The 27962-nt window shown below is 37.8% G+C and overlaps 2 protein-coding genes across 2 annotated transcripts; both read left to right on the forward strand.

Annotated features, from left to right (window-relative positions):
- The first annotated feature begins 18828 nt into the window (after window positions 1-18828).
- LOC147497196 (uncharacterized) lies at window positions 18829-19437 on the forward strand. Its single transcript, XM_086562799.1, has one exon. It carries the CDS (start codon window positions 18829-18831, stop codon window positions 19435-19437), a length of 609 nt encoding a protein of 202 aa, XP_086418925.1.
- Window positions 19438-19985: 548 nt separating this feature from the next.
- LOC147497197 (uncharacterized) lies at window positions 19986-20471 on the forward strand. The gene has a single exon (XM_086562800.1). It carries the CDS (start codon window positions 19986-19988, stop codon window positions 20469-20471), a length of 486 nt encoding a protein of 161 aa, XP_086418926.1.
- The last annotated feature ends 7491 nt before the right edge of the window (window positions 20472-27962 follow it).

Consider the following 27962-nt stretch of genomic DNA (forward strand, 5'->3'; position numbering starts at 1 on the left):
TATTGTATTTATATATTTTCTTTTTTGTAAAATATAGGAATTTAGCTCTTGTTGAACAAAAAGTTCTTAATAAATAATACTCTGACTAAGGACACGACTATGGGCCAAAGTTTGGGCTTTCGTAAAGTACATACATAATTAGAAGACTTTGGGATTTTCACGTTGTCCATAAATTTTTTTTGCTGGATACACTGTTCGTTTTAATTATATACTCCAGTGCAAGTTTATACTTGAACAAAAAGTTCTTAATAAATAATACTCTAAGCAAGGACACGACTATGGGCCAAAGTTTGGGCTTTTGTAAAATACATATATAATTAGAAGACTTTGGGCTTTTCTGGCTTGTTCTTAGGAATCAGGTATGTGTCAACTCTCTCCCTCTTAGGATGCGGTCACATACTAAACTAATAAATCAGTGCTCTGTGAAAACTATGAATCATAAGGTATTGAAATAGTGTGAATTGACACTCAATCAATCGAAACAAAGTATTGTTGAAAAAAAAACCGAAATAGAGTAACCAACGAAGAGTATTTAGGTAGAGTTACATTAAACATCTCTTGATGCACTTAGATCTGCAAGCAAGGACCAAGTAAACAATCTTGTTTTTTAAAGCTCTGAGTTTAAAGCACAATGTCATTTTTTTCACGTAATATGAAAAGGGTACATTTAGCCACTTTAATTCCATGGCAACATGAAATCATGCATTTATGAAAAATTTCTGCAATTTACCTTGTTGAAATTGAAGGTTATGGGAAAAAAAAATGCTGACTTAATTGAACTTCCTAGAACGATGATTCTTTGTCATTGTGAGTGGGGGTCTCCTTTTTCTGTTAAGAAGAAGAAAAGTTTTGATTGAATCAATTTCAAAACCCCAAAAACACAAAATGAAAAATTAAAAAAACTTAAATTTTGTTGATTATATTGCTTCCTTCTTCGTCTGTCAATGAGAGCTCTTCAGTTTTGTTTTTTTGGATGGCAATGAGAGATGAGAGAGAGGGTTATTCTTTTGGACTTTCTTTTTTTTTGTTTTTTTTTCCTTATTTATCGGGCAAACAATTGAAAAGAAAAGGGCATGGATTTCAACTTTCTACGCCGAACAATGACGTGTCCACATTAGAGTAAAAAGGGGGCTAACGTGGCTTCCTGGGAGCATTCTCAACTACTCATTATTAATGGTCTTTGAGTCCAAGTTAAGACAATCTTTTTACACTTCGGATGTATGTGGCAGTGGAATGGGGTAGGTGGATCAGAAACTTCTAAAATACTGTATTTTGGAACATCTGAGTAGGTTCCGTTTGTGTGTGTAGTAGTGTAAACCATTGTCGAACCATCAAAGTGAAAAACTCAGGATGGAAAGGAATTATAGTCATAATAGATTTTCTTATGATTTGAATTCATATTTGAATCAATTTTCTTTTCAAATATTCGATAAAAGATAAACTTTGTAGTTTTAAGAAGAAAATATATAAAAGGCTGGATTATAGTCATAATAGATTTCTTTATAATTTGAATGCATATTTGAAACAATTTTGTTTTCAAATATTGGATAAAAGATAAACTTTGTAGTGTTAAGAAGAAGATATATAAGAGGCTGGGCATTATTTTAAGAAGTAAATATTGGGTAAAAGATAAACTTGAAGATATATAAGAGCCCTCTTCCTTGTTGAATGAAAGTTGTTATTGAATGAAATGAGAAAGTGTTTTGGGGTTTTTATGAAGGCGTGCATGGTGACACGTGCTCCTTTTTGTGTTTATTGGATGGTATATGGATGATGTAGATAGATGATGGTCGTTGAACAAATAGAAGCGTATCAAAACCTAATTATCCCTCAATAAGTAAAAGATGAGTAAGGTATCGTTCCATTTTTAAGTGTATGTTATATGAAGGACAGGACTTGAAAGGGGGTTTGAGGGATTAAAAACTATGATTGTAGAGATTTTAGATTCTAATGCTAAACTAAACTAAATTAACTAAACTATTGAGAATTTATAAGAGAGGGAATTCAAAAGATTAGAATCCACCAATACTTTTGACCTATAACTTTCTGCTTCATGGTTGTTCTTACAAGTAGACTACAATTAGGTAATCGAGCGAGTGCCGATGCCCTCTTGGACGAAACATCGTTAACAATTAAGTCTACTTAAGGTTGTTCCTATGTTTATGCTATTAATATCTTCTTTCTTTTTATGTAAGCTCGGGCAGCCATTCAATGTATTACCGAGAGTAACATCAAGGAGTACTTCCTAATAGGGCGGCCATTCAATGAATCACCACTTAAGGCAAACACAAAAAATACATCCCCTAGGAAGCCACTCCCTGAGTTACCCCTTCTAAGGCAACACAAAGAATACTTCCCTAACTCTAAAGAACTATACTACTAGAAGAAAAGTAAAGAACACTAGCATGATATTAATATTGCAAAACATAAATCCTATTCTATACTTCCATCCCCTGGTGTGGGCAATGGAACTAATAACTAAAAACATAAAGAACTAACCTGATTGAAGAACACCATGAAATAGAAGAATCATTAAACCTTAAACATCGACTTCATTTTCTCCCTTGAAGGAGAACATTAGCCTTCCATAAAGAAGGAAGAACACGAAGAACGAGAAGAAGAAGATTCGAAGAACATAAGACTAGAAAGACTAACTTATTAAGACTCAGCTAGTCAAAATCGAATCTTTTATTATTAATCTCTCTTCGCCTCAAGTTCTGGAGACAAGAGTATAAGTGAATTGGCAAACTACAAGAGGCACTTAGGTCCTCTATTTATAGGGGTTACAATGAGTTCTAGAAGCATTCCAAACAACCATTTATTTCTTAATACAAATCAACTTCTTTTAGAGTCCAACTTTGTCTCCAAAACTAAGAAGGAAGTGGCTACAGTGTCATTTCATGCGTCTGGACACATGATCCATGTGTCCCAGATGTGAGCAATACGTCTGGACGCACAATCCATGCGTCCCAGATGCGGAAGTCTATTTTGCGTCTTTTGCCCTATCCTTCTATCCTCTTTTGTGGGCTTTGGTCCAAGCAACAAATTCTTTGGCCTTGGGCTTCCATATAGGCTCTAAAATAGGTCCAAGTCGTATCTTTAATAGCTTCAATTCCTTGGCCTTCTTCATGATTGTCCATGGGCTTCCCATGTGATCCTTAATGCTCCGATTTGCTCCGTTTTACCCCTTTTTCTATAATATTCCACAAAATTCTCTTTTTCACCTGTAGAATCATAAAACATAACTTACAAACACTATTAGTCCACTAAGATTGCTAAACAAGAGGCATAATCGAGGGTTAAATTGCACTTTTTGAGAACTTATTACAACTCCCAACTAGCCTTTTACTAGTCTCTTAGCAAATAAGATAAAAAAATAGATAAGTGATCAAAATCACATCCTAATAAAAAAAATAAAATCTTAACTCACTTTCGCAGGCGTTGTGATTGCATTTACCATATGCAACAAGGCTTTAAACCTTTAAGTTCCCCAAAAAGGATGAGTTATAGTCTCGTGAGGGTTTTCAGGTGATATACCCACAAAATCAATCACTAGCATGTTCAAGAATGATATTATTTTTCAGAGAGAGAAATCCCTTACCCACTTAGTGCTTACTCCAACAGATGGTCTCCATTGCTAACTATATTACTGCAAAGACTCATAGATTATTATGGGAGATAGTAAAAATTGACAAAATTTTCAATCAAGGCTTATGTGTGTACTTAGTCAATCTCATATACTCTCCTATCCAAGAAATGGAATCCCTAGTTTACCTTTAGACATATAATATCGACTTTCAATCCTCACTGGTCATACTCTCAGAAAAGAATTTCTCAGAAGATGGTATACTATTTTACCTCATGTATGTGGGGAAAAGAATAATGAATACGAACATCCCACATACTACCTTGAAAAACAGACTTCTAGATGATAGTAGTCCCATGGAAAGAATGTCAATCACATATGAAGTGTCGGGTCCTTCACTTTAGCATCCTCTCACCTATTTTAGACTTTGTACCATACTGCAATGATAAGTCATGGGTTGTAACTTGGCTTGGGTATTGGTTTATGAAGGAAAGGTAAAAAGGATTCAAAGGTTGTTTTTGAAAAACACTAAGGGTTTTGCTTTATTCTTTGGAAGATTTCTTCAAATTCTGTATTGCAAAGAAAATTCTTCCTTTGTCTTAGCTTTTCCATCTATTCTGTTCAACTTATTTTTTTATTTTTTTAAACTCAGTGGTATATCCTTGATTAGTACTGGATATGCTTGTTTTCCACTAGCTTCTTTCACTTAGAATAGAATAATGGTTTTCATTGTATCTCTCTGATATTTCCTTGTAATCTTCCTTTTGTGCTCTTTCTTCCTCCTTGTGCCCCTCGTATTCTCAGAAACATATAGGTATGGCTGATAAAGGTTTTGGCTATACTCCTAATCTGGAGTTGGGTAAAGGGTAAAGGGTTTTATGAAAGAAAATGGCTTATTGTAAGGTTCAAAAAGGTTTAACATGATGATCCTACTAGGTGGGATAAAGGCTGAATGGGTTCACTACTTGACTTATCAGTATGATACTCTATTTTGAATAGACTACAAGACCTAATGGCTATCTTTCTAGTTGATGTCATTTCGTGATTAACCAAATCAACAAATAATGAGACTATATTACAATGACATAAAGAACTGAAAGATGTTGAGTCACTAAGACTCGGATTTTTCGTAAGAACTCTCCAAAGAATGGGTATAAAGCTAAAGTCTCACGGGCTTAGTTTAAAAAATCTACTTCCAGTTTACTAGGGGTTTAAATCTCTCTTCTGGCAAAAGTACACAAAATTGACCAAGCATTATGGTGGTGCCTTGATAAAGAATTCAATCAACAAGAACTATGTCCGAGCATAATAAATAGTCTAAGCGGTAATGAAATCAATAATATCAACTATCTATCAAACTCAACACTAAGCAATATAGAATGTATATCCCAGACTCATCATTAAAATTCATTTTTTTCATGCTACTGATATATAAACAAAAATATTTTTGTTTTTGAAAACTAATTTTCAAAATTGATTTCTCAAGTACACCTTCCCCCTACTTATGCATGCATTGACATCAATGTATAAAGAAGTAAATAAAATGGATGAGAGAAAGGTAGGATATTACCATTAATGCCGAATATTAGAATTAGTTCAAGAAACAAATTTTTAGGTCTTTTTACGTCAGATCCCTAAGACGTAATGTGAGTATTTTAAAGTTAGATTATCAAGACTTTTAAGTCCTTTATAGTCAGATCCTCAAGACTAGTATTCCCACCCACTAGGTTTCACTTTGTAGGAATTCTTCCGATCTCTCTCAGCAGGTGATTGACAAAAGTATACCTTGTACCAACAATTTTCTCTTAATGGCTGTAACCCAGGACAAGTTTCAGAATGGCAATTCTTACACCAACCTAGCTTACGCAATCTCCTCTTACATGCAAATAAACTTTTACCGAACCCTACACGAGCCATAGAAATAATCTTCCTTTGAAGGTTAACGGGGAGTAAATCCCAGAAACTAACAGGTGGGGAATACTTAGGTTTCCATCTCAAACCTGATCTTTCGACAACATGCTTACTTCATGTAGACATTTTCGCTCGATCTACTAGAATTCCTTCTCGTGAAATTTGGTGACCCAACACTATCCCTTCCTTTACCATGAAGTGACACTTTTTCCAGTTCAGAACTAAGTTGGTATCGCAACAACGTTTAAGGACTAAGGAGAGATGGTGCAGACAATCCTCAAATGAACATGTGAATGTGGTCTTCTCTTGGTCCTCAGGGTGAATATGGATCTGAAAATATCCTGAGTATCCATCAAGAAAGCAGTAGTAAGCTTGTCCAGCTAATCTTTCTAACATCTGATCGATGAATGGCAATGGAAAATGGTCTTTCCTCGATGCGCTATTCAACTTCCTATAATCGATGCAAACTCTCTATCCAGTCTGAATCCTGGTTGGAATCAACTCATTGTTCTCGTGCTCGATCACTGTGGTTCCGGACTTCTTCGACACAACTTGAACTGGACTAACCTATTGACTATCAGAAATAGGGTAGATAATGCCGGCGTCAAAGAGTTTGACGACCTCTTCTCTAACTACTTCCTTCATCTTCGGATTAAGCCTCCTCTGTGGTTGCTTAGAAGTCTTGGAATCTTCTTCCAAATGAATCTTATGTTAAACTATCATAGGGCTGATCCCCTTGATATCATCAATTGTCCAACCTATAACTGATTTGTATTCCTTTAAAAGTGCTACTAACCTGTATTCCTGCTCCTTAGTCAAATCTAATGCAATGACTACTGGGTAGGTTCCCAAATCTCCCAAGAAAACATACTTGAGTGTAGACGGCAAAGGTTTCAATTCTAGCTTAGGCGGCTCCTTCTTAAGCTCTTTAGATGGTCCATCAGGCATAGGCGATTCAAACTTTTCTTTGAACTTGTTGTCCTCCATGACAGGTGATGAATCCAAAATTACATTGATTGCATCGACACTAAGTTCCTCACAGTCTGAGTCTGTCTGAGCTTTCAACAACTCATCAACAGGATATGAATGAGTCAAATAATCCTATGCTAACGCTTCAATCATGCATACCTCATTCACAACACACACCTCCTGTGGTTGCTGTAACATATGGAAAACATTAGTCTTGACTCTCATATTACCAAAGGATAATGTCATATTACTGTTTCGACAGTTGATGAGTGCATTTGCAATGGCTAAGAATGGTCTGCCTAGTATGATTGGTATCTGCCTACCAGATGTATGTTTTGTGTCGAGTACTATGAAATCAACCGAATAATAGAAATCTTCGATCTTGACTATGACGTCTTTAATGATTCCTTTAGGTATCTTTACTGATATATCTGCAAACTATAAAGTAACATCAGTCAGTTTTAGATCCTTCAAGCCTAACTTCTCATAGAAGAAATATGGTAGAAGATTCACACTGGCACCCAAATTTAATAAAGCTTGCTCCTCCAAAGAATCTCCAATTCTGCATGTAACAGTTGGACTTCCAGGATCTTTCAGTTTCATAACCGCTAGATTATGTAGGTACGATGAACATCTTTGAGCGATAAAAGTTTCTTTCAGAATGTTGGTCTTCTTCTTCACTAGATCTTTCACGAACTTGGCATACGAGGGAACTTTCTTGATGGCGGTCAAAATGGGATATTAATATGCAAATTCTGAAATACATCGCAAATCTCCTTGTACTGGTCATCCTTTCTGGTATTCACTAGTTTCAAAGGAAACAGTGCTGGCGGATTCTTCAATATCGGTTCTCTTCTTTCGGCTTCGGTTGGCTTGGTAACAGATAGTAGATTGATAGGTGGAGTCACTCGTGATGGCTTCTTCACAGTAGTTCCTTCCAACTTCTTTTGCAACCGTTTCTTCAGCAGGTGGCACAACACTAGATATATTTGGAATGTTAGAAATGGGTGGGATGGTGGGGACATAAGTTTCCTTAAGTTTCGCAGAATCTTTTCCTGGTTCATAGACAAACTTGTTATCAACTTTCTTGCCTGACCTCAGAGTGGTGACAATATTAACTTGGTCATTCGACTGAGTAATCTCTAGGTTATCCACCTGCAGGACACCTCTTCCTTTCGGATTTGGCTTCGGCTGGCTTGGTAAAGCTCCTTTTGATCTCTCTGTCAAGGTGGCAGCAATTTACCCTATCTGGCCTTGAATGACATTAAAGTTATTCTCCAACTTCTGGGTTCTTTGATTTGTCTGCTTTAGCTCATTGACAATGGTGGTGATAACTTCTTCCAGATGTGGGATAACTACTTTGCTCGACTGAGGCGTAGGGGCAATATATCCACTCATAAGATCTGGTACTAACTCTTTATTTGTGTTGGCTTGGTATTGCTGGTTCTGGTATGATTGTTGATTTTTGTATGGTTGCTAGCGGTTTTGGAATTAATACTGATTATTCTGGAACTGATTTGACTGATTTTGGAATCCTGGAGGAAAATTCCTCTGATTTCTATTTTGTGGCTTCCAATAATTCTGTCCCTGATTGAACTGGTTATTTCTTCCTAAAGAGTTGATACTACATGCCTCTGCATTAATATCCAGATAGTACGAACACTCTTTAGTGGTGTGTCCTTCATTAGAACATAGCTCACAAATGGCATAACAAGGCTTGGATGGCTGAGGTTTAGCTTGGAAATTGTTTGCTTTTTGAGGATTCATGGAGAACTGATCAAACTTCTTGTTCAAAGTTTCAAGTCCTATTGATAGGTTTGCCATAATTGATAACATTGCTCGATTTGGGTCTTCTTGAATTTGTTTGCCAAATTGCTTTGGCACCCCCTCCACTTTAGCTACGTCCTCGTTGCTAGTACTCCATTGTTGAGTGTCTTCAGCTAAATTATCGAGAAATTTGTAGGCTTCCTCTCCATCCAAAGATGTAAACTTACCTTGATGCATTGACTGTATCATCTGCTTGTTCATAGTAGAAAGTCCTCGAAAGAAAAAATGAGCTAGTGTGCTCTTATAATAACCATGATGTGGACATGAAACTAGCAGATTATTGAATTTCTCCCAACTTTGATGATATTCTTTAGTTACCTTCCCTTTGAAATTGTTGATGGCTTGCTACATGGCATCTGTCTTCTGGGGTGGGTAGAACTTGTTCATAAACTTTGTTCTTAACTTCTCCCAGTTGTTGATTGAATTGACCGGCTGTGCAGTTAACCATTCGGATGCTTTACCTTCGAGTGAGAGTGGAAAAAGAATTAACTTGATACTCTCATCCCTGATATTCTGGTTCTTAAAATTTCTGAGGAGTGATAGAAATTTGTTCTTGTGAACATAAGGCTGAACATTGTCTGAGCCATTGAACTTTGGAAGCATAAAGATTACTGATGCTCTAAGTTCAAACTGGTTAGCTTCTGTCTCTAGAAAAACAATGCTGCTGGGTGGGTCTCGAATGATTGGTAAATAGAAATCACTCAGCGTCTTCCTCTGTTGTGCTTGCATGGGTGGGATAGCTTCAGGATTATTGGTGTCCACAACACCTCCATCATTACGTGCGGCCATTGTTTCAATCTCATCTAGTATTCTTGTGAGTCGGTTGTTAAACCTTGTCCACTGTTGTGTTCTTACCAGACAATGATATGGACGACGGGGCATACACTAGAAAATGTTTATACGAAAATGACGAAAAACTATCCTATTATGCTTGGATGCAAGTAAACTAATATGCAACTATTCTAAATTATACTAAAAAGTAAAACTACTTTCCTTCAACTGGGTTGGGCTTTGCAGCTAGTATCTCGCCCGTTGTCTAAAGCTGTCTCTTCTAGGGTTATGGTGAATCACTTGTATTGCTTAAGTACCACGGCCCACAGACGATAGTCTGTTTGTAAAGATTCAAACAAGAAACACTAGAGTTTGATGTTTCGCTGTGTTGGCTTACAACTTCAACTGTTGAAAAGGTCCTAAATGCAATTATACTAGAAAGCAATAAAACTAAACTATGATGCAACTATACTAAGAATGAAATAAAAAGAATGAAGATTCGACTAATTTGGATGGTAGATATTGTTTTGAGATGTCCTTCAAGCTTCTTTCTTTCTTAAAAGGATGGATGATGCGGCTAAAATTACCTCAAGATCCAAAGTTCTAATCTTGAAAGAAAACGTTAAACATAAACAATTTAAAACGGCAGCGACGCCATTTGACACACGCTCCTTTTTGTGTTTATTGGATGGTATATGGATGATATAGATAGATGATGGTCGTTGAACAAATAGAAGCGTATCAAAACCTAATTATCCCTCAATAAGTAAAGGATGAGTAGGGTATCGTTCCACTTTTAAGTGTATGTTATATGAAGGACAGGACTGGAAAGGGGGTTTGACGGATTAAAAACTATAATTGTAGAGATTTTAGATTCTAATGCTAAACTAAACTAAATTAACTAAACTATTGAGAATTTCTAAGAGATGGAATTCAAGAGATTAGAATCCACCAATACTTTTGACCCATGACTTTCTGCTTCATGGTTGTTCTTACAAGTAGACTACAATTAGGCAATCGAGCGAGTGCCGATGCCCTCTTTTACGAAACATCGTTAACAATTAACTCTACTTAAGGTTGTTCCTATGTTTATGCTATTAAAATCTTCTTTCCTTTTATGTAAGCTCTGGCAGCCATTCAATGTATTACCGAGAGCAACATCAAGGAGTACTTCCTAATAGGGCGGCCATTCAATGAATCACCACTTAAGGCAAACATAAAGAATACTTTCCCTAGGCAGCCACTCCCTGAGCTACCCCTTCTAAGGCAACATAAAGAATACTTCCCTAACTCTAAAGAACTAGACTACTAGAAGAAAAGTAAAGAACACTAGCATGATATTAATATTGCAAAACATAAACCCTATTCTATATTTCCATCCCCTGGTGTGGGCAATGGAACTAATAACTAAAAACATAAAGAACTAACCTGATTGAAGAACACTATGAACCAGAAGAATCATTAAACCTTAAACATCGACTTTATCTTCTCCCTTGAAGGAGAAGATTAGCCTTCCATAAAGAAGGAAGAACACGAAGAACGAGAAGAAGAAGAGTCGAAGAACATAAGACTAGAAAGACTAACTTATTAAGACTTGGCTAGTTAAAACTGAATCTTTTATTATTAATTTCTCTCTGCCTCAAGTTTTGGAGACAATAGTATAAGTAAATTGACAAATTACATGAGGCACTTAGGTCCTCTATTTATAGGGGTTACAATGAGTTCTAGAAGCATTCTAAACTGCCATTTGTTTTCTAATACAAATCAACTTCTTTCAGAGTCCAACTTTGTCTCCAAAACTGAGAAGGAATTGGCTACAGTGTCATTTCATGCATATGGACGCATGATCCATGTGTCCCAGACGTGAGCAATGCGTTTGGATGCACAATCCATGCGTCCCAGACGCGGAAGTCTATTTTGCCTCTTTTACCCTATCCTTATATCCTCTTTTGTGGGCTTTGGTACAGGCAACGAATCCTTTGGCCTTGGGCTTCCAAATAGTCTCTAAAATTTGTCCAAGTCGCATATTTAATAGCTTCAATTCCTTGGCCTTCTCCATGATTGTCCACGGGCTTCCCATGTGATCCTTAATGCTCCGAATTGCTCCGTTTTACCCCTTTTTCTCTAATATTCCACACAACTCTCTTTTTCACCTATAGAATCATAAAACATAACTTACAAACACTATTAGTCTACTAAGATGGCTAAACAAGAGGCATAATCGAGGGTTAAATTGCACTTTTTGAGCACTTATCACGTGGAGGTGATGGGAGATTTTTGCCGCCAGTTGTTATTGAATGAAAGTTGTTATTAAATGAAAGGAGGAAGTGTTTTGGGGTTTTTATGAAGGCGCGGAGGTAATGGGAGATAGAAAGTAAGGGGTTTTCTTTTTATAATTGTGTCAATATTATTAGTATTTGATTATGGCAGTATTCAAACAACAATTATAACAATATTTTGCATGGACAAATAATGAAATGCAGGACCTACATTCCTTTTTTTAATCCTTTGATAAATTAACCCAATATTGACAGAACACCTAAAGAACAATTGATATAATAAAAGTACGATCAAGTTGAAATTTAAATATGCACTGTAATGATATATAAGTCAATGCCAAATGGGTTTGACATTTTTTTGAAGTAATGGTTTGTCGTTGCTCACGATCAAGATGAAATTTAAATATACATTCTAATGATATAATGATATATAAGTCAATTCTAGATTGGTTTGACATTATTTTGAAGTACTGCTCTTTTGTCGCTCCCTTTTTTTCTTCCTTCTTCCTTTCTTGATTGTCACTGCAGATTCATAACATTGCTTTAATGGTTAAAACAAAATCACTTAAATGTTTAAGTCCTTCTATCTAACCTTATAGACATGTTCCCTTATCGTTTGTTTCTTTGTTTTCGATTAACTTTTTGATTTTTGGAGTTGCTTTATTTGTCCCCTATTTAATGTATTCAAACAGATACTTGATAGTCGTTGTGTTGTTGTACTGACCTGTTGTACCTATAAAATTGAATGCATAAATTTGAAATCATATGCTGAGTTTAAAAAATAAATTTTATTACCTTGAATTTCCCCAGTATAATATATGTTTCTACTAGACGAATTTATCTTTTTCTTTTTCCATATCTGATCATTTAAAAATATAGTAATTGTTTGAGTCACAGTTGATGAGGTATTGAAAATATGAACATGTTTGAGAAGATATTAATGAATATTTTTTTTTACAAATAAACATGTAATATGTAAAATTAAATATCACAAACCTTATTATTATTGTTTCAAACATATTGCATTGGAAAGTGAACATACGAATTTCCATCAAATTCATTGTCACTTTGATAATCCATTTTCTTTGCAATTATTTTTAGCCTAAAGAGGAGTCTAGTGTATAGAAAAGTAATATATGAAAACATTAAATATTTTACCCGTGAGCAAAAATTTATAGACCCAAAATCTAAGAATAAATACAAACTAATTAAAAATAAGTCCATATATAAGAAACAAATTTTGGTTGCAATAATAAATTAATCATAAATGTTGTATGAATTAGCAATTATTTTCATCAATGCATAAATCTATAACATATTGCTTTCTCTTCCTTGAGTCTTTTATCCCCTAATGGAGCTTTATCATTTCTTCTTCTTGTAGTTTTTCTTTTGCCCATAATGATAGTATTAGTTTACGTAGTTATTTTACCTGTGAGCAAAAATTTATAGACCCAAAATCTAAGAATAAATACAAACTAATTAAAAATAAGTCCATATATAAGAAACAAATTTTGGTTGCAATAATAAATTAATCATAAATGTTGTATGAATTAGCAATTATTTTCATCAATGCATAAATCTATAACATATTGCTTTCTCTTCCTTGAGTCTTTTATCCCCTGATGGAGCTTTATCATTTCTTCTTCTTGTAGTTTTTCTTTTGCCCATAATGATAGTATTAGTTTATGGAGTTCTGAGACTTCATTTTGTTGTTCTTCAATCTCTTGGCGTTTTTCATTCATCTTCTAGTAGTTGAAGTCTTCAATTTCAAAAAGGTTTTTGTCTTTTAGGTAATTGATTGCACTCCATGCTGCTGAGTTTTTTGACTTTTCTTTTGTAGTTGATGAAATTCTAGATATGGTTTCTATTTTGGAGGCATCAAATATGGTAACCTGAGATATATGTAGATTGTCTTCAAATTTTGAGGTGTAAGTTGCTTCTTCTATGTGAAGTGAATGAAGTATTTCCTCAAGCATTTTTTTTTGTGACGTAGAGTATTTATATTAGTAATCCATATCCTGCAACATTTAATAATAATAAATGTCAAAAAAAATATAGATCAGGGTAAACTTATGATATTTAGTATATTCCACAGAGTTGTACAATATGATGTTGATGGTTCTTTAAATTTATGCACTCTACTAATCATGATTATACCCTTACGATAAGACGCAGACTTTTAATTGCTTTTGATGTTATCTAATGATAACTTACATTAATGTATTCGTTTTGAAAATCAAGATTTATTTTAGTTGAACTTGTTACAAGTTGAACAAAATATAATTTTGCAGAATAGAGTTAGCTTAAGCAGAACAAATACATAATAAGGTAATTATTTCAACTAATTTTTTTAATTTAATATGATCTGTTACTTTATAAATTTTGTAAATAAGAGGAAAATGTTGTACCTGTATGATTGCTTTACTAGAATTATAGAATAGCTTGCAATATACAAAAGAAGAATTCAGAAACTATAAAAATATTTTGATTAATCATAGGATTTATATGTATAGTACTTGCATTTTCTAATAATACCTTTGTTAATTTGAGGAGAGAAGCTTTGGAGATTAGTGGAGTAGATTTATAGTTGTTTTTCTGGATAAACATCCGTAGGTATTGAGATAGTTATAGTAGTAATAGAGTTCTAAGACTCTTAAGACTGTCAAGTGTTGTGTTAGCTTTATACGTTTAATTGTATAAGACTTCTAATTGTCTAAGAACTGAGTTAGATTTAGACTTTTAATTGTATAAGACTTCTAATTGTCTAAGAATTGAGTTAGCTTTAGACTTTTAATTGTATAAGACTTCTTAAATTTTTTCTTGGACATTCACAATAGTGTTTAGGGCCTATAACTGAACATAAGGAACCTCGACTTTACAAAGTCTAGAAGAAATTATAACCCAACGACCCAACTGAGGAGGCCAACATATCCTCTGCAATTACACATCTAAAACTAATGAAAATTTTCAATGACGAATAAGATGAACAAATTTAGTACGATTAGAGAGCTCGGTTATTGGTTAGAGTAGCTGATAAAATAAACAAACATTAAAAAATCAATTCATAAACCTGAAATTAGTACTTCAACATAATAGAATACAATATGTGAAAAAGCTAATTTAATAAAAAAGACGGGGGTTTGAAGAATGATTGTCGAGGTAAAGTAGGTTGACACGACTTGAATGATTGCTTATGAAAGGGGATAGTAGTTTATTCATTGGATTGAATCAACCAAGAAAGGAGAAGGAATAAACATAATTTTTCTGTGTGGCATTCAATTATTATTGTTTTTTGTGTTCAGTCTTTTTGTATGTAGAACATTGGCTCCAGGGTCCAATGGTTGCACTTGACCATTCTGTATCAACCCATTTTATGACTAGTAAGGTGGCAGGTGACCTGGCCCATAGCAGAGTAAGGAAATAGGAGCGTGATGCAGGGAACCATGTTGGTGGAACCTTAAAGTGACGTCAGCAGGTAATGATGTCAGGAGGATCCCCAAGTGAGATCGGACTTGAGATAAGGAAAGAAAGAAGGGAAGCACGATAGCAAGGCCGTGGTAACCCTAAAGAGACAGGTGGGAAGATAGTGGCCAGGGGATGAGATGGGGGATCAACGGATAGTAGGAGAGTGGAAGAGGGTATAAAAAGAACAGAAGAGAAAAAAGAAGAGGGAGATAAAAAAAAAAGAAAAAAGAAGGAAAAGGAAAGGGAGAGAGAAAAAGAGAGGAGTGATTAGTGAAATTTGTGGTTCACACATTTGGCGCCGTCTGTGGGGATGAGATAGTACATGACCTAGTGAGAAAAAGGAAAGGTGAGAGCATGGCTCCTACACTAAGAGGGGAAGAGGGAGAGGAAGGGGAAGACCCAGAAGAGTGAGAGCTGAGGCTAGGGAGGAAGAACCAGTGAAAATTGAGAATGAGGAGATGCCAAAAGAGGAGGTCGAAGATACGGAGGCGGACTCAACCAGGTTGCTCCAAAAGGAGATAGAGATGCTCAGAGAAGAAAATGATGAGTTGAGGATAGAAAGGGAATCCACTCAAGGGGGAGCGGAAACAGTAGAACCTGTGGGTAGTGAGGTGGAAGGACAAGGCGTGGAGCTCCCTCATGAGCCCATAGCGAACAACACAGGAGGCATTACCATGGAAATGGTGCAAGCGATGATCGAAAGGGACAGAGAAGCTAACCGCACGATGGAGAAAGAAAAATACGGTACGGCAAAGAAAGTGGTGGCTAGCTTAAATTAGAACCCATTGGCTGACTCAGTCTGGAATTCAGAGGTACCCAAGAGGTTCATGCAACCCCGGTTCGAGAGGTACGATGGAAAGGGAGACCCGGCGGACCACCTACACCACTTCAGGCAGCAGATGCCTTTATGGCAAGAGGGGAAGTACGACAGACTCCGTTGTATGATGTTTCCTGCCAATTTGAAAGAGGGAGCTTCGGATTGGTACTATCAAATGGAGTCGCGGAGTATACGAAGGTTTGAGGAGCTGGAGCAGGCCTTCGTAAATCACTTCATCCATAAGAAAAAGAGGGTAGTAGATGTCGCGGACCTCTTTAATGTTAAGCAGAAAGCCACCGAGACACTTAGTGATTTTCTGTGCAGATTTAAGGAAGAGACACTACGGGTAGAGAACTTGGATGACCGCACCGCGGTCATAGCATTCTAGCATGGGTTGAAACAAGGAACCAGAGTCCATGAGTCAGTATCCAAGATTGAGGTGACTACCTTACACGCTTTGTATTTGAAGGTAGAGAGATATATCAGATATGAGGATATTCTGCAGAGGAATAGTAAAGAACACAAGAAGCTTGAGAAGTTAGTACATGACGTGAGAGTGGAGGATAGGAGAGACTGAGAAAGGACCGCGGCTCGAGATGGGGGAGCCTATAGGGGGAAACACAGAAAGCAGAAAGAGGTAGGGAGCAAGCTAGAAGAGAATACAGGGAGAGGAAACCTTACCGCAAAATAGAGCTAACCCCACTAAACAAGCCACTAGAAGAAATATTGCCATTAATCAATGGGCAACAGTATTATGAAGCACCACAGACTATACCTAGGGAAATAGAAGGAAAGCCATTTTATGCATATCACTAGGTCCAGAATCATGCCACCAATGAATGCTTTGCGTTGCAATGGTTAGTGGAGAGAATGATTGGGAGAGGAAAGTTGAAGGAGTTTATCAAGGAGGTGCAGCCGGTCGAAAGGGTTTTAGCTGCGGCCAGGATCCTGGTTATGATTAATGTTATTTTCAGTGGAGAAACAATGTGGAGGAATGCCCACAGAGACAAGGTGCGGAGGACAGCCAGTCTACAACAGATAAACGAGGTGTTGAGTAGTCCGAGGCCCCTACAAGGGGCTGACAAGGGAAATGACAGGATATAGTTCACTCCGAGGGATCTGGAGTCGGTGACCTCTCCTCATGAGGATGCACTGGTGATCACAATCGCGACTTGGTAAAAAGGGTCCTGATAGACTATGGAAGCTCAGTGGACCTGTTGTTCAAGGGCGCGATGGAAGAAATTGGCATTGAAAGTAAGCAGATGAAGCCCCCCCAAACTAACTTGTTCGGCTTCAACGATAGTAGGATAGAGCAGTTAAGTGAGTTGGTACTATTGGTGACGGCAGGACCGGTGACAGTGTTTACTCGGTTTATGATAGTAGATACCAACTTGCAATACAACTCAATCTTGGGTAGAAAATGGATTCATGAGATGAAGGCCATCCTATCCACTTAGTATCAAGTGATCCGCTTCCCAACTAATGGAGGAACATATGAGATAAGAGGTGATCAGGTTGCGGCTCAGAACATACAACAAGTGACAGCGAGAGGTTTGGTTCGCACCCCAGAGAAAGAGGCATCGGACAAGGATGACAAGTCATCATAACAATTACAGACCGTGGCCGACAAGAAGGAGTCTCTCGTCAGGGCCAAGACAATGGATGAGATTGAGGTGGTGAATATATGGGTCGCGGATGAGGAAAAGTTTGTAAATATGGGGACAAGTTTGTCAGAGGATTGGAAAGCGAAGTTGATTAGAATGTTGACAGAGAATAGCGATGTGTTTGCATGGTCGATTGAGGATTTAGTGGGGCTGGATCCAGAGTTCGCGTTCCATAGATTGCATATGAGGGAAGGGGCTAGATCAGTCCAGCAGAAAATGAGAAGTGTGAAACCGCAGTATGTGCAAGGAATTCGGGTTGAGGTAAAAAAGCTGAAGGACGCAGGGGTCATCCACGAATGCAAATTCACTGAATGGTTGTCAAAAGTGGTAGCAGTCCCCAAAAAGAACAAGAAAGTAAGGATGTGCAAGGACTTCACAGATGTCAACAAGGAGTGCCCGAATGACTGCTACCCCATGTCGCAAATAGATGAGTTGGTGGACTGAACAACGGAGTTCAAGATTTTTTCGTTCATGGACGCATCGATGGGTTACAATCAGGTGGTAATGTACGGACCTGACCAAGAGAAGACTGCGTTCATAGTGGAGGGGGGAACATACTGTTATACCAGAATGCCTTTTGGGTTAAAGAATGCCGAGGCAATATTTTAGAGAGTGGGAGAGAAGATGTTTGAAACCAAAATCAGAAAGGGAATGGAAATCTACATAGATGACATGGTAGAGAAGAGTATGACCGAGGAGGAGCACCTGGTAGGGCTAAGGGAAACATTCTTGATACTGCGAAGACACAAACTGAGGCTGAACATAGAAAAGTGTACGTTCAGAGTGACATCCAGAAAGTTCTTGGGATACATTGTCACCTATTGCGGAATAGAAGCAAACCCGGACTAGATAAGGGCACTGTTGGAAATGCCATCTCCACAGAATGTGAAAGAGGTGAAGAGATTAGCCGGGAGGGTCGCGGTGCTCAATAGGTTCATATCAAAGTCCTCGAATAAATGCCGATCTTTGTACCTACTCTTGAGGAGGACGACCGACTTTCAGTAGACCGCTACATGCGAGAGGACTTTCCAAGAGTTAAAATAGTATTTAGGAAAGGCTCCGATCTTTTTGCGCCCAGGGCAGGGGGAGAGGCTATATTTGTACCTGGGGGTATCAGAGTATGCAATCAACTCAGTGTTGATAAGGGTAGTGGACAAGGCAGAGAGGCCAGTGTACTTACAGAGCAAGACTATGTTAGACGCTAAAACAAGATACAGTAGGATTGAGAAGTTTGCCTTGGCTTTGGTTTTGGCTGAAACTGAAGCCGTATTTTGATGCTTACTCGGTGGTAGTAGTGACCAATTTGCCGTTGAAGCAGGCCCTGAAGGGCGAGAAATCAGGGAGGATGCTAAAATGGATGGTGATACTAAGTTCGTATGATATTGGGTACCAAGTTAGGACTGCGGAGAAGGCACAAGCCATGGCTGAATTCCTGGTTGAGTTTTCGGCCGAGGATCCCACCTGGGGGGAGGAGATGATTATGGAACAGGAAGTGGACCAACACCACGACCCCTTGGATCCTTGGGACATGTAGAACGGATGGAGAGTCTTTGTAGATGGGTCCGCTACCGATATTGGGAATGGAATTGTGGTGGTGCTGGTCACACCGAGAATACTCGCTTGGAGTTATCAATGAAGCTGGGTTTTGCTGCGTCGAACAATGAGTCTGAGTATGAAGCGGTGATAGAAGGTTTGGACTTGGCTTGGGATTTGGGGATGAAAGAGCTGGTAGTGTATTCAGATTCAAACTTGGTAGTATGTCCAAGGATGGCAAAGTATTTGAAGGTACTACGGAGGAGGGCGGACAAGTATGAAAAGGTCAGATTTGCTCATCTATGCAGGGGAGAGAATAGACACGCCGATGCATTGGCCTATGTTGCCACGATACTTCTTGGAACCGAGGGTAGATCCATTGAAGTCATGGTGCTGAGCAAACCAAGTACCATAAAGGAAGAGGGGGTATGGCTAACTATTGAGCAAGAGCTAGGGTGGATGGAGCCCATCAAAAGTTTTCTTTCGGGGATAGAGATAGAAGACAAGAGAGAAAAGAGAAGGATGGAACAGGTATCACAGAGGTACATATTACTGGATGGGGTTTTGTATCGGCGAAGTGTCAGCGAACCGTTGCTGAAATGTCTGGGACCATAGATGACACAAGAGGTGTTAGGAGAAATTCATGAAGGGAATTATGGGAGCCACTTGGCGGGGAGGACTACCGCGTATCGGCTGCTGACACAGGGGTACTTTTGGCCTCACATGAAGAGGGATGCAACATAATATGCAAAAAGGTGCAAGAAATGCCAGAGCTTTGCACTGCTGATACACGCACCAGCAGAACCCTTACACCAGGTCTATAGTCCGTGGCCGTTTACTATGTGGGTGTTGGACATTGTCAGACCCCCTTGCCCATGGCGAGCGGTAAAAGAAGGTTCTTGCTAGCTATGACAGATTATTTCACAAAGTGGGTTAAGGGCGTGGCTCTGCAACAGGTGAAGGAAGAACAGGTAAGGAAGTTCCTATGGGAGAATATCATATGCCGGTTCAGACTCCCACACACCATCATCGCGGATAATGGTACACAGTTTATAAGGGGAAAGGTGAAAGCATTTCTCCAAGCGTTTAGAGTAAAGCAGGGGTTCTCGACCTACTACAATCTAGAGGGGAATGGGTAGGCAGAGTCCTCGAATAAGACTATAATGAATAACCTGGAGAAGAAGTTGGAGGAGTGCAAAGGATCCTGGGTAGAGGAGTTACACAGGGTACTTTGGGCATACCGTACGACTCTGCGGACTTCTACTGGGGAATCGCCGTTCGCTATGGCTTATGGAGTAGAGGCGGTGATTCCGGTGGAAATGATGGCTGTGACAACCAGAACCAAGGCTGTTGAAGGAGGAGTTAATGAGACAATATTAGCCGGGGAGTTGAATCTTACAGAGGAAAGGAGGGACACCGTGCACCTCAGATTAGAAGAGTATCACATGAGGTTGCAGAGACAATATAACAAGCGGGTGAAGCCATTGACATTTAATATGGGTGACCATGTGCTGTGGCGGGTGACCCCTGCTACCAAGGAGACAGATAGAAAATTGGGCCGCAACTGGGAAGGACCATACATCGTGGTAGAGGCTGGAATGTCCGGGACTTATAGGTTGCAGACGCCCATGGGAGATGGTAACTCGTAAAAACTCAATTAGATTACTCTAACCTTATTCTTACGGTATCAATAATTTATTTCCTACTCTCACATATATATTCATGCAATATATAGAGTACGGAATCGTTCCACTCTTAACTCTCAAGACTTAAACAAATTCAATTGAACAAACACAAAAAACAATGGTGAGAGTAATGTGTTATATGAAATATCTATTCTATGATTATACTACGGATTCAATTTATACTAACAAGATACGATAATTCAACTACAGAAATACTAACTGGACTCTATGATAAGAAATTAGGGGGATTGATTCCGCCTTAACTCTACTTAATCTACTAACCAAGAACTGCACTCGACTAAATTGAAATGCTATCGCATAACAATTGGTAAATCTAATCCCTAACTATTCATGGCAATCTCTACCAAGTAATAACTAGCATGTGAAGCATTAAACCCATTCTCATGGTGAACTAATTACTTCTAGAATTGAATAGATTATCAAGACAAATTCTAAGCTAACAAAATCAATTTTTCTTCAAGGCTTCCTCAACCCCTCTAATAGAGGGTTAACCTAGAGTCATGAAACTATCATTTCTCATGGAATCTAAACAAGACATAATATAAAGATTTGAACTTTACTTGTTTAAACTCAATTCGAAACTACTCATGCAATAATTGAATTAAACTAATAATGACAAATAAGTAAATCTAAGGATTTAAGCTAATAAATAAATGAAAATGAAACTAGATTATGGAGAACTAATTAACTTTATTTATTTAATGAATAGCAATAACAATAATTTAATACTAAATTTAAAGCAAGAATAAAAACTAATTAATTAATGTAAAACTAGATCTAGAACTAAGGTTTAATGGCTACTTTTCTTATCCTAACCTAATTTATTTTCTAACCTAACTATCTACCATTAACAAAGAGCTAAGCTTTGGTTTTTATATGTTCAGATCCAAAAATCGTGCATAGTCTTGGATCCATGTTTTGGGCCAGAGAATCAAGCCCAAAACCCAATTCTTTTAGTCCAAAAAGGCCTCTTCAGCTGCAGTTGGCTTCCACAGACTTTTCGTCCACTTATGCTCCTCTGATTAGGTCAAGGCTTAGACCATTGGAAAGCTCTTTTCGAGCCGGTCGTTTTGACATAAGGTAGGCCCAATTCCGAGGTCTGAGTCCAAAGATACGGCTTTCGGAAGTTCTGCTGACTTGTGTGCTGTTTCAGCCCGTGTCGACTTTTCAGCTTTTGACCGGGCTTTAGGAAGGCTTTATCTTCTTGAATCTTGGCCTTTAATCATGGAACTCCTTAGTAACCGACCTTTTCTCCTTTATCTCACTAAAGTGGCACATTTCTGCACATAATGGACTTTGAAGCCTGAAATGCATAAAAACACGTAATCAGTATTAACTCTTACTTATTATTCACATAATTGGTCTAAAAGTACGATTGTTAAGGGGTTAAAACTACAGTTTTGGGCTCTTATCAAACCACCCCCAAACAGCATTTTGCTTGTCCTCAAGCAAATATGAGAAATTAGAATAAGTGACCAAAAATGGAGTTCTAACTACTCTCATTTCATTTGAGTCGCGATTGTATTGACCATATGCAACAAGGCCTTAAACCATAGGAATTCCCTAGTGGGACGAAGTTATAGCCTCGTGAGAGTTTTTTCGATGAAGGTACTCACAAACTTCATCTATACTACAGCGACTAAGAAATAAAACTATTGTTTCCTCATTCATGTCTCAACTATCTATACATCTCACTAGAAATTGAATAAGAATAACCAAGTCAAAACCTAAACTAATATATGCATAATAATCAATCATCTATGATACAAATATATATACTATGAGTAATACTATGAAATGCCTAGCGAGGTTAAGTTTCTGAAAACTTCGAATAAGCGTCCTTAAGTAGGTCCTCACAAAAATGTCAAGACAAAAACCACTCTGATTTTTCCGCTCAAGTTTCGCTACTCCAGTGTGCAGTGGGCACACTTTACCTTACAAACTCAATGACAACAAGGAAGCCGGAGTCGATCAAACACATCTGCCACTTACTATCAAACTAACCTATTCCTAATTGAGCTAGAGGTCTTTATTAGGTGTTATGGGGATTAGGAGATGGTTTAAGAAGGAAAGAAATAGATATTCAAAAAGGACAAGTCTGAGATAATAGAGTCTTCATATTATGTAACTAGAGAAAACCTTGTTATTTACTTTTGCTTCTACACTTTGTTTCCATCCTTAGCCATATTTTTTTTCTTTTTCTTTGGCTTTTGACTCCTTTTTTTTTTTTTTTTTTTTGGAGTTTTTATTTATTTCTATTTTTATTTATTTATTTTTTTTCTTTTATTTGGATGGAAACTTCTTTTTCTTCTTTTTTTACGGAAGCAACTAACTAATTTTTGTTTACACACAGGTTTTCTCTCTTCTTCTTTTCTTCCTCATTCTATTTTCGGACTTATTCTAAATTGGGTAGGTTGATTTTATATATATATATTTTATTTTGTTTTGTTTTTGTAACAGGGTAAAGGAATTGTGGTTCATGGAAGGCTAAGGAAAGGCTCAGAGGGGCGATTAGCGGAAAATAATTCATAGGTTTGAATTTCTGGCTATATCGATCCAAAAGGGGCCTAAATTCTCGCTTAGGATATGGCATAGTGATCAAGCAAGTGGACGTGTAATATCTCTATCCGGATTTTACTTCTCCCTTATGTCATTTCTTGAATGTTTCGCTCATATAAGGCTTTATGCTATATTCTCCGAGATTTGTAGAATAAGTACTCTAGCCTAGATTTGAAACTTATCGCTAACAATCATAGATACTCATGTAATATATTTATTGATAGATGTAAAAATTATTACCTACATATTAACCTAAGTTTCTAACAATTATTACGATGCAAAAGCTACATTGAGACTTCTAGATTGTTAAGAGCATAGAGAAAGAAAACAATACCAATATTCCTAAGTGTATAGCATAACTTATTTATTTATATTTTTGAATTTTTAAAATTCTAACTAGAAAACAAGTGCATATTATACCTATCTATATCCTAACGGATGCCTCAATTACACGTGTTTCTATCCCCCAAACAAGAATCATGCTTTGTCCTCAAAGTATTGTAAATAAAGAGGGTAGGAAAAATACCATTGAAGCGTGTGAAATTCGGGAACATCGCAAAACAAAGTTAGAACGCATACTAATATAGGAAATAAAACCGACTCAACTCTATAAGAGTTCTACCCTTTATGGGGTTAACAAGAATGAAATTGCTTGGGACATAAGCGGACACTAACTGAAACTAAAAACTTACCTCCACTCCAGCGTTTTCGTCATCCTCCTCTTCTATAAAGAAGTGAGGTTCCTTCAAGATCCTACCATGCCATTATAATTTGCCAAGCTTGCGCCATTTATCATCTACGGATGCTAACTTGTTAAAAGCGCCACTTGGTGGGATGGGGTGTAAGGTGCAACCTGATGAGGTTGTATCCTCCACCCTTGCCAAGTCATTGCATGGAAAGATCGGATAATACAATTGGTGGGTCTCACAATTTCGACCCCAACCCAATCCGTGAAACGGGCACAAAAAATAGGGAAGAAACATAGCATAATACGGCAAACTAAAACAGGCATAAGAAGATACTTATGCCTCATGCTATGGGCTCGTGCTAAACTAGACATCAAGGTTCTGGGAAGGTCATGACACATACGTCCCGTGTCTAAAGCAAGGAAGACGTTACAAGTGGCATCATTCATAGAAGAAAGCACGCCATTCCCCTAAAATGTTTAGCATGATCCAAAACATAACAGTTCCTATGTTCATGGACAGGCTACCAAGGGCGACGTTATATTCGCCTTGGTCCTCGATCTGAGGAAAATGCCTGCCCCATAAGCCTCATGCAAAAGTCATAAGTGTAGACATGCATATTATCTACCCAATAGCATCATGGGTCTTGTATTTCAGCGGGCATGGCAAGTCCAAGAACAAATGCTAGCAAGAACCATAAGCGGTTCCCAGCCAACGTATGTGATCACCTCGCGAAACCAAGCACCATAAGTAGTGCTTTGGAACAAATCTTGAAAGACGTTTCGGTATCAATGTTGGAGATGTCATCTCAAAATTGCGCTTTGGAAAAGCTGCGAATGATCCGGATACTACTCGCGAAAAACTGGAAATTTTCTGGTCCACGGAAGTCAGGGTGCGAGTGCGCTCTGAGTATTTGGAATTTCCAGTGTTTGGCTGGCGGTGTGCGCTATGCTTGAAAGGCTTTGACAAAAATTTAGAAAAAAATATACAGAGGCCTTGAAGCGCTTTCGGAGTTCTTGAAACTTCGGAAAATGAGCCGAAACGAGGGAATCGCGGGAGTGAAAGGTGAGTGGTGGAAGTTAGGTGTAGTGTGGGTTGTGAGTGTAGAATGAATGAAGTTTTTATAGGTTTTGAATTGTTAAAATGAATCGGTAGGTTGCCAAAAGCTTTAAGGCAATTTCGGAAACAATAAAATTTCCGAACCGAAAGCGGAAACAACTCATATTCTTGATTCTATAACAATCCTAATATCTTTTTTATCTTTGGATTTAGACTAGTAACTTCTAAACTCTCTTAGATTTCATCCTACCACCACATCTAATCATAGGTATGCCAATTACGACAATATTCTCAACCTTCACTCCAAAACAAACTCTAAAATGGAGGATCTTCTACAAATCATGATAGAATAAATAATACCACCCCTTAAACAATTCGGGAAGGTGGGATTAACAATAAAATCCATGCACAATTTGAAAAGAACAACATTATATTAAAATTGAATTTCAAGCAACATTTAACTACCAAATTCAAAGTTAACTACGGAATTTAACAACGTAACATCCTATCTAATAAAAAAAAAAAAAAAAAAACATCAAAACAACAAACACGAAGAAATCTAGCTACTCCTCAAGGGAGCGAGGTGGGGGTAAGAATAGGAATTTGAGTGATCAAGAATGGAAAAACCAAACACCCCACCCCGAAACAAATTTTTGAAAACAGGTTTGTAAAAATTTGTTTTAAAACGTGGGTCTTTTAAAGTCAGATTCCCGAGACTTAATGTGGGGTCATTTTACGCCAGGTTCCCCTAGACTGTGCACACCCCCAAACAAGCATGAAATTGGGGTGGCACAAAGTGGATGATGCGTGGTCAACTATAAACAAATAGTCGGAAGAGTTGGGGGTCTAGCCATAAAAACATGATACTAAATGCACCCCCAAACAGAATAATGTTGTATAATTGGAAGCAAACATGTAAGTGAAGGAATGAAAACTTATGCATCCTATCAAAGAACATATGCAAACCATCATGTTGTAATTGTTTTAAATAGTTGGAATGACCAAAAAGATGAATTAGCGATACTTTAGGTGAGAAGGGAATGAAGTGTGGATCCTGATGTCTTTCATGAAGCTCAGATAAGGAAAAATAAGACAAACTAGGTTTCTCACTACACTCAGTCAGAGCTTGTCTCTCAATTACCGGAATGGTGTACTCATGGGATTTTGTGCTAGGCAAACATTCTTCACTGTGAGGGTTGAAAAAATTATAGATGGTCTCTGAGGCAATTGGCTCAAGGGCAAAATCGAGGTTCCTTTTAAATGGTGGGTGAATGGATGGCTTAGTTGTGGTAGATGGTTGGATTATAGGAGGTGGTAACTCAGGTTGATGGTGGTTGGTTGGTGGTTCATCGGGTGGTGGATCCTCACATGCTCTTAAGAACTCTACATCTGGCTTAGCTGAATCCACAAGGTTGTGGTTCGTGGCTTTATCTTTAAGATTTTCCTCTATTTCTTTCCTTGTTATTTCCTCAGCTGCCAAACTGAATTGAGATTCACATTGCTCTAAAGATGTAACTTCCTCGTTTTCTTGCACATTAACTTGTTCATGCCTTAGATTTGAATTGTTAATCTCCATGTCCTCACCCTCTTCCTCTAAAACACTACAAGTATCATCAATGTCCTCATTCGAATGTGTCGAGACATCATCCAGCCGAGTGCAGTTAGCAAACTCAAAGGCCTGGACATGCTCAACAGGAGGGTCCATATTACGAGAATTCCAATAGTTATCAAATTCTTCCTTCATCACACCTTTATAAATATCTTCTAAAGTGTAATCATTATATTCATCGTCAGGTGGATCAGTGGGAAGTTCCTCGGAGCCATCACTCAAGTTTGAGTGGTCATCCGAAACTAGTCCTAAAGAGTTGTCTACAAGAATTTCCTCATCCAGGTGGGGTGTGGAGTTAATATCATGGTTAATGGGAGGGTCTTAGGAAGGTAATGGTTCATGAAATGTAGGGTAGGTGTGAACTAGGTTGGTTGGGTTGGGTTAGTTATGGGAATAGTGTCGATATCGGCATGGTAGAAATGTAAAGTAGGTGAACCTAGTATCTTTAGGTTCGGTTTATTTCTGAAGTATTATTTTGTTTTGGGCCATTATTTCATCGAATGTTGTTAATGAAAGGAAGCTTGGTGGTGTGGGTCTGGTTGGTATGGTGTTTGATAGTCATAGTTATTGGCATTTGAATGACTCACGGTTGATGTCGTCTTGTGATGGGTTAGGTTGAAATTTGAATGGTGGTTGATTGTTATTGGTGGAATTACATGAATAGTTTGGATGACTAGAAAACTCTTGATTGTATGAGTCACTATAAAAATTTGAAAATTGAGGCTCATAATTATTATTATATCCTATAGTAGGCTCAGACTCTTGATATGATGGGCATTGAGAAGCCCAATGGTCAGGACTACCACAACATGAACATGGTGAAGGGTTCCCATAATAATTACATGATTGCTCTTGATATGATGGGCATTGAGAAGCCCAATGGTTAAGACTACCACAACATGAACATGGTGAAGGGTTTTTATAATAATTACATGATTGCTCTTAATATGATGGGCATTGAGAAGTCCAATGGTCAGGACTACCACAGCATGAACATGGTGAAGGGTTTGCATAATTATCATATGATTGTTGGTCTACATATTGATATGCCATATAGGTTTTTCAAATATATTATAGGGCAACTAATATGCAACCACAACTCTAAGCATACATTTCTAGATAGGCGTGTGGTATTTATTTCTACGAAAAACAAGCCTGATTATACTAGAATTAAAACTCCTCTGATAGAAGAGGCGAGGAGTGGAAGAAGGACTACCTGAATGCCTCCTTGCTACGCGTTTGAATAGCGTCTTGTATACGCGATCTCAGTGTATTTAACAAGTTAGAAACACTGAGTAACTTGAAGACATAAAAATTTGCAAAATTGGGCTGTTCACACTGAATTTTCCCTTGAGGGCGCGAGTGCCCTCTGTTTGGATGCGAGTGCCCTCTGTTTTGTCGAATGTCCAGTGTTTTGGGCGCGGTCGCGCTCGGTTTGGGCACGGGTCGCGCTCCAGGGTTTTCAAGTTTTAGGCCTTTTATCCTACTCCAAAAAATCTGAAAGTTTTACAGTAATTTTCT

Source organism: Coptis chinensis, chromosome 5 (genome assembly GCF_015680905.1).
Source record: "Coptis chinensis isolate HL-2020 chromosome 5, ASM1568090v1, whole genome shotgun sequence".
NCBI lineage: Eukaryota > Viridiplantae > Streptophyta > Magnoliopsida > Ranunculales > Ranunculaceae > Coptis > Coptis chinensis.

What these genes read in the sequence shown, in the direction of transcription:
- LOC147497196 (XM_086562799.1), top strand. Translation starts at nt 18,829, where the DNA reads ATGGAGAGTCTTTGTAGATGGGTCCGCTACCGATATTGGGAATGGAAT.
- LOC147497197 (XM_086562800.1), top strand. Translation starts at nt 19,986, where the DNA reads ATGAATAACCTGGAGAAGAAGTTGGAGGAGTGCAAAGGATCCTGGGTA.